The 8,384-nt window shown below is 29.5% G+C and overlaps 1 protein-coding gene across 1 annotated transcript in view; it reads left to right on the top strand.

The window, feature by feature from the left end:
- The window catches only part of LOC128228431 (myosin-10-like), a 46,794-nt gene that overhangs the window by 30,604 nt on the left and 7,806 nt on the right, over positions 1 to 8,384 (top strand). The window contains exon 11 of the mRNA XM_052939739.1: positions 480 to 542. Within this exon, the coding sequence (XP_052795699.1) occupies positions 480 to 542 (63 nt within the window). The remainder of the gene's footprint in view (positions 1 to 479; positions 543 to 8,384) is intronic.

Here is an 8,384-nt window from a genome sequence, read left to right on the forward strand (position 1 = left end):
ATTTAATGTAAAATGTAACTGACTATATATAAATATATTCCTACTCACATTTATAAATCGTACTTATCAATAATGCGGTTAAGTTATTATAGGTTTGTGCAGTCTTTATACGTAACTGAATCGAAAATAGACAGACATCTGTTAAAAATAAATCCATTATCCATAATCTAATATCGATTATATTTATATTATACGAATATCGCTTATTAATCATTATATTTAAATTAAAATGTAACTGACTTTTGGTTTTATTATATGCATCTTCACATTTTTAAAATGTACTAATCATCAATGCGATTAAATTATTACATGTTTGTGCAGTATATGCATGTAACTGAAATCGAAAATAGACAGACATCTGTGAAAGAAAAATCCATCATATAATTATGTCATACACAGTTGTAGGTTATTTTTACGAATTCTAATGCGAATAAGTATGTTTATCTAAACTATTGCAATTTTAATTTGATGTTTTACAGCATAAAACAGCTGAAAAAAGAAGCAGAGGAGAAGGACAAGACAATAAAAGTGCAGAAAGAAAGGTCAGTATTTCTTGAATAAAAATACTAAAAAGATGTATTTATTTTTATCTACTATAAATCGAGGTTTTCATAATTTATGATTAAATAAATATTTCTCAAGCCAAATCTTGACTTTATGTGCATATATATATTTTCTGTGTTACAGATTGTAAAGCATATTTAAATAACGCTTATTATTTTGTCAACCGTGAAGTAGACAAAAATGAAAAGAAATACAACTAAATCAAATATCTCATTGATTTTTACTCATTTATTTTTATAAAAATCCTGAAATTTTTCTTGAATATTACTTAATAAAATTAGATTTCTTTGTAGTGTACCAATTCAAATGAAGATTGGTGTTTTATGAACATAAAAATATTATGTAAACCGATTAAACTAATCAAAGCATTGCCATATCAGTTGAACTATACAAGAGACATCATTTCGTGATTTACCAAAACATAAAACATCATACCCAAGGACGATATAGACAGTTTAAAATTTCAAGAGAGACACGTACATTTGCACTTTACATAAAAAGGGATCAACAATCACTGTTTTTAGAACAACATAATTTATGTCGTTAGAAAATTATCTTAATGAAATATTATTCTATCATATTTGAATAATTTCAAGTTTGTACGCAGTTTTTTGTAGTTGTAACCAAGATAACTGCACGTTACTTTTACAACGCATATCTCCGAACTTTTAGTGCAGATATAACACATTAATGACTTAGTACAAATTAAAAATGTGAATAGGCATATAATAAAACCAAAAGTCAGTACATTTAACATTAGAAAGATTCGTGTAATATAAAGATAATCATAACAAAGTCGTAGGATATTTTTGAGTGCCGTTTAATGATTATTTGCTTCAATAAAATGGTGATCAATACAACGAATATTATAGCGATTAAAAAGGCGACAGTTGTCGTACATATCTGTTTATTTTTAAAGCTTTTAAGAAATATTGCTAATTATATACATGTTATGTCTAGAATACAGGAAATGAAAAAAGCCCTAATGGAGAGAAATAGGAAGTATAACTCTTTGTTTGTGAAGTAAATTTATAAAACATCATGCTTAATGACGAATAGACTTTTCAAAAGTTCATTTAAGAGGTACACCTTTTCTATACCTAAGAAAGGATGAACGCTCACGTTTGTGTCAATCTTGCAACTGAGGGTAGAAACTGGACTTTTTATATGGAAAATATCAGATCAAGTACGTCAAAAGTAAATGCCAGGTGCCCGTATATGGTGCAGGATGCATTCCTTATCTACGGGGTCGGGTGCAACACATGTCATAGCTATAAACAATTTACTTACTTGCTTAAAACTAGTGTGTATCTTTTTTAGGCATTATGAATAAGTTGTGTTTACTCTGGTTGGTTTCCCCAATTATGTTCGATTAACAATTTAGAAAATAGATGTACCATTGGGTGAATGTTGGATGCCATATAACCACAAACCTTTTCGGTACGCTTTAAGAGGGGTTTTGGGGTAAAACATGAGTACATATCTTTATCAGAAAACATATTGGAAAGATGCTTTGTTGGCCCTGGATGACCAAGCAAATGATCATTTCACGTTCAATTTAATTTGAAATAAAGACCAAGGTTTCAGACAGAAATAATTCGATTAATATCGTTTTCTTCAAACATTATATGGGATCACCACGCTTAGAAATATAACCTTATAGTCAATATTTCGAAAAATAAATCAAGCTTATTTGTACATCGGATAAGTTTATTGACAGTTTGGTAAAAATATGGATTCTGAATTGTTTGTCTATTGTTAAGTTGAGATATCGAGGGCTGATCGCGAAACTGTTCCATTTGACATATTTTCAGAAAACCACTTTTTGGCAAAAAAATATATATATATATATATACTACTGTGATACATATCCTACAAAAATATTAAGTTCATATCTCTACAAATATTTATTTTATTCAACATTTGTCCTTTAGTTCCATCTGGCAAAGCAATTTTATTTTCCCGCGAAACTGTTCCATGTGAATATGCAAGCAAATAGGACAGTTTGAAGTCAATTTAAAATTATTATTTCAAATGGAAATTGTTCTAGTCGAATAAAAGTGTTTTTTGTCAGGCATTTCATAGATTTATATGAATGAAAAGTGTAGATCTAAACTTATATTGCTAAAATATATCATTTTTATCAAAATACTTCTGTTTTTCAAATGGTACAGTTTCGCAGTATTTTTATCTTTGATAAGAAGTAACTTTTACTGCGAAACTATACTAAGTGCAGCACATTTCTCAATATTTGGCACATTTTTAATCAATAATGATATTTATATCATTGGAATATAAATATACAGTTACTATATGATCATTAAATCAATTGATATTAGAAAATATTCAAAAAATAAAAAGATGCAATGTCATTATGATCATATCTGCATGATGTGATGTGAATTGATATGTTTATGTTAATATAAGTTTGGATATTATATAGTTTGAAAAAAAAAAAAAAATTCTTATTTTTACTATTATTAAATTAAACCCAGCATCCTACATAAGAAACATTGTTTTAGACATTTATTCATCCTTTTTAGTATATTATAACAATTGTATTAATTATGATTAATCTTATTTGCGAGTAAGAGTGTATGACCACACATTTTAAATCATTCAACAGAAATTTAATTCATTCTAGATATTAACTATCAATTTTGTGACAAACAATTTTAAGTTTTATCTTTTCACTTGATTTTACTTCTGTTTTTACCTCAAGTTACCAGAAAAAAATCATACAATTTCAAAGGGACTTAAATGGCGACAAAAGTATTCATGAATATGATTGAAGATTTAAACTTAATATTTTCAAATAAGGCAACAAAAATGACCAGTTTTGTAACACCGCAACTGCAATTCTATAGTTGTGACCTAATGTGCAAACTATAAACAGCAATGTTCTTATTCTTATTCAGAGTGAATTCTTTTTTTTGCAACATTTAAAAGGCGTTTCTTTGTTTTTGTCTTATCAATAATCAGAACAATTTCCAGTAGGCAAAGCTTTTACCGTGCAATAAGTTGCATGCAGATAAATAACAACAATGTTTATGAGTAGGATATGAAGGACTTGGCTATATTTTCAACTATTTTAAGTGTGAACTAGTACATTTTGCTGCAAATTGACATTAAAAGTTAACTCGGACAATTAATTAAAAACGGCTTTGGGGTGCCGACCGGAATTGCCCCCTTCATCATCCCCCTACAATACAACACACACACTACTTATCCGTCAAACCACTAATTCTAGTTGTTTATTAAACTGACTATTTGCTATCTTTTATAAGGTTAAATTGATTCCCAAAAAGTGTGGTGAAGTGTATTATTGTATAAATCATTAGGATTCATATCAAGGGTAAATAAAAATGACTAAGCAATCTTCAAGCATAAGTTAAATTTCAAATCCTGTTCTGATTGACTATTTAGAGAGTGCGAAAATTGGCAATATGTTACTGAACAGTTACAGCACCCGTTACCCTTGTAATTATAATACATTATAACAAATAAAATGAATTAGTTGTTTAATTTCAACAATTGAAATATAAAATCAGCTAATCCTGTACGAAAAGAGCCGCCTGGTTAAGACACGTAAACCAGGCGTAAACTAGGCGGAATCAGAGCGTGAAACCAGCTGGGTTTTTTTCACCAAAACCAGTTGGTTTGGGATAGAAAACCAGGCGAAAACGTGGCGTAATACCGCGAATTATGCAAATGAGCTTGTTATTTAAAACCACGCGTAAATTTTATGAAATCAGGCGTTATAATAAAAAACATTGAATTTTATTGAATAAATACTTGAATGTCTATTTTTTTACAGTAACTGATTTGAGCATAATGCATTTCTTGTGCAGTATCATATATCTATTATAAGTGTTCAGGTACATGTTATTTATTACTATCATGATTCTTGAAATTGAGACCTGTTACCAGTATAAACACAAGTTTATGTTGTTACAATCACAAGGTGAATGTTTATATTTCGTTTTCTCCACAGTCACTGAATCCCGCTTGTGAATGGTGATGCTCATATGATTTTCAGCTTGGTCCTTGTTTTCTGTCTAGTATGTCATTCAGCGTTTCTTTTGTAACAGTCATCTGTAAATAGCATATCACTTTTTATTTCACTGCAATGAAACATTGATCAAATGTCGTACTGAACAAAAAGACAACGGTTTTACATTATAAGAAATAGATATTGTTACATGCAACCCATTGCAGTATTATTAAAAGAATATACTTTTTATAAACTTTTCTTAAACTGTAACCCTTCATACATTGGCTCCCCTATTATGCACACATGCCTTATTGCCATGGTATATTATAAGCTAATTACTTAAATAAGGCATGTTATTGTTAAAGTTCTACTTCATGACTACGTGGGTTTATATTTATAAAAAGAATAAAGTTGGAAAGTTAAAACTAAATGTAATAGCAGATAATACAGCAACCCACCTGCTGGTTGAGAAGGGACGCAGCCATTATGTTCTTTAGCTTTCCAACTTTCCTCATCATATATTGGTTGGTCACAGGATCCTCATATTTGCCACATACACAACATTGGCCATCTATAGTATTAAAATAATGACATAATGCACATACATACACACCCACATGATCATCAATAATAACTTATGGTGGCTTAATTGTAAAATTATATAAAGAAGATAGTAAATGAAGTTTATTGCAGCTTAAATATACTTTCAAGTATTAGAACTTGTGCATATATTCATATAATTTGTAACACACACTGTATTACAATCATGAGGCTTCAAAGCATCCCAGTGAGACAATTTTGTTAATAGAGGTTCACTGTCCTGGAGCAATACACAAAATGTTTAAATGCTGCCAATTTAATTCAAGTCTGATAAAGAACTGCAAGAATATTATACCTAATCACTTACCATATTGTAATTATGTTCTTTTTACTACGGAATATTATAAAATAAATATGTTGAATCTGTTCTTACCTTTGTGAATGATTAGGAACAATGTTGATCCACACAAAATATGAGCTTCAGAAACCACCATGCTTACATGAATCTTCTCAATACATTTGAATTTCCTACTCATATGAATGTTAACATGATGCTGATTGGCTTAGATAAAACTTTCCAGGAAGCTTTCTGCCTGACCTTGGATTGAACTGATAAGCCCAGGATGTGATACAACTGGACTCAAAGAGAGAGGAATTTTGACAACATGTAGCAGTATTAAACTTTTTAACAAAATAAATCTTGAGTCAAATAGAAAAGAGTTAGAAAGGTGAAATTTACCATGAAATAATAAGTTTTAATTAGCAATTCTAAGGCTAATTGCGTATATACTAGAGATAAGTATTTTTCAAATATTTTCCAGTTTCTTTAATAACCTCTACAAAAAGTCAATTTTATTGTCAATTTCTAACTGTATTCCTGTTAAAAAAATATAAAGTTAAAACAAAAATTATTTAAAGCACAGCTTAAAGTGACACTCTTATTCAAAATCAATACATACACATGTATAACAAACATCAATTTTGACTGATAAACCGTTTACTACTTACTAGATAATACATTTATGGAAAATATTAATTACTGATAACAAGATTGTAACCGTGTATTCAATAGCAGAAAGCGCAAAAAATATTAAATGATTGGTGAATGCTAAAAGATTTACTGTGATCTACTATTGTCTCATAAGGTAGAAATACCATGTGAAATGCTTATTTCTTTCTAATTAAACTCAGTATCCTTCATAAGAACCATTGTTTTTTTACATTTATTCATCCTATTTAAAATATTAAAACAATATTATTATTTGTGGTAAATCTGATCTGGGAGTAAGAGTGTATCTTTAATTTTGCACACTCGTTTTAAATCTTTGGCAACAGAAAATTGTCAAAGTATTATATTATGCCTAGTATGGAACAAAAAAATGTTCCAAGTCTCAATTTACGCCTTTTGGTTATTGCGAAAATGTCTAAGTCCCACTTTACGCCTGGTTTCGAAAAATTACGCCTGGTTTAAATTTACGTGTCTTCATATCAGGATATTTTACGCCTGGTTTTGGGTTCGTTTTACGTGTCCTGCTCCTTTAGACACGTAAAGCACACGTAATACTGAACACCAGTTGGTTTCCACCTGGTTTCCGTGTCCAAACCAGTTGGTTAACGCCTGAATTTTTCATACGGGAATATCAGAAACAGACTGTTCACTATCAAATACTTTGTCAATAGACTTTCATTTTGTTGCACGTAAAACTGGATGAGCCTCAATTTAAGAATGAATATAGCAATGCCATATTTGCATTTAAAATAACTAATAACAAACCAACTTGTTAACTCTGAATTTTTAATCAAACTTTAGCCTAGCTCTCTGAGTCACAACAATGATCTCATATTTCATAATAAATTATAAAAATAATAAAATATGTTGAATTGGGAGGTAAAGGTCCTGATTTTGCCAGTCAGATTCATTTCAAATGCACAAAGATATGTGACCACAATCATGCTTGGTATGCCTTAGTGTTAACGCTCATGTCTCCATTAAATGGATTGACAAACAGATCTGATGAAATTAATCGCCAACTTTTAATTACCGTAGTTCATTTATTGGTCATATATATACAGTTTCTTAATATCTAGACGTTTTGCATGCGTGCTGGCTAGTAAAGAGATATCCTTGTCAAACACTAATAAATAAGTATTTTTAACTTCATTAACTATTATTAAAATTGTTTAGTAGAGATATTTTACTGTAGTATTTGGATGATACACAGGGTAGTACTTACTGGCCACCAAAAACAATATGATTGTTCATGATCGGCTGACGACTATGTGAATAAATATCGAGTCCAGGATATCCATTGACATTGCATATGACATTGCAGTGATTTGGTCATCATCGCAGATATAACGAGTACACAATTATTTGTAGTATTTTTAACTGATGTTGTCACACTTTTTTATCTGATTGTTGTCACACTTTTGGTTTGTTCTGTTTAGTACAACTGTACAGATGTTTAGCTCAATCGTAAAAATTACCCATAAAGAGGCTTTATTCACAATAAAAAGAAGGTTTATAGTTTAGAGTTTACTCTAGGAGTTCTTGCTTTGGAACATTTCAATAATAATATATTATTTGTCATTCAACTGAGGAAAAATGTTTCTTGAAATGCATATTTTTTTTCCTGCAAATCATGCTTAATTAATATTATTTATCTTATGTTTCAACAATTAACTTCAGTTTTCAATTTAAAAAAAGGGTTTCCGTTCATAGTTGTTAAATTTTAGTCATTTAATCTGGGAAAACATTCGGTAACTGATATATGAAGAGCAATTCGAAAATGGCAAATAGGACAGTTTCGCAGTAATTTTAATTTCGAAAAGTAAAAGTGACAAATTTTCATAACTATTTTGTGTATAAAGTTATGAACCATCATTTAAATAGTAAAATTGCAATATAAACCATACTTTTAAAAATAAAATGTCATATAGAATAGTTTCGCAGTGAAACAAGAGTTTAGTTTTAGTCAATTTTGACCGCGAAACTGTTCTAAGTAACATATTGTAATAAATACATATTTTAAAAAGGCATTGGTTAAAGTCTGAGTCATACCTATATTTCTGACATCATGTTGAACTAAGTTTCTAAATATAGTAACAAGAAAAGCCATAATAAGAAAAATAAACAGTTTTTAGCTTCTCCTGAACAATTTACAAAAATGCAGATGGAACAGTTTCGCGCTCAGCCCTCGATATGTCATTATTGGTTTACATTATTCTTACGTTATAATTTCAAAATAAATTATCCATTACATTTGACACAAATATGATGCCATTT

This window comes from Mya arenaria, chromosome 3, assembly GCF_026914265.1.
Source record: "Mya arenaria isolate MELC-2E11 chromosome 3, ASM2691426v1".
Taxonomy (NCBI): domain Eukaryota; kingdom Metazoa; phylum Mollusca; class Bivalvia; order Myida; family Myidae; genus Mya; species Mya arenaria.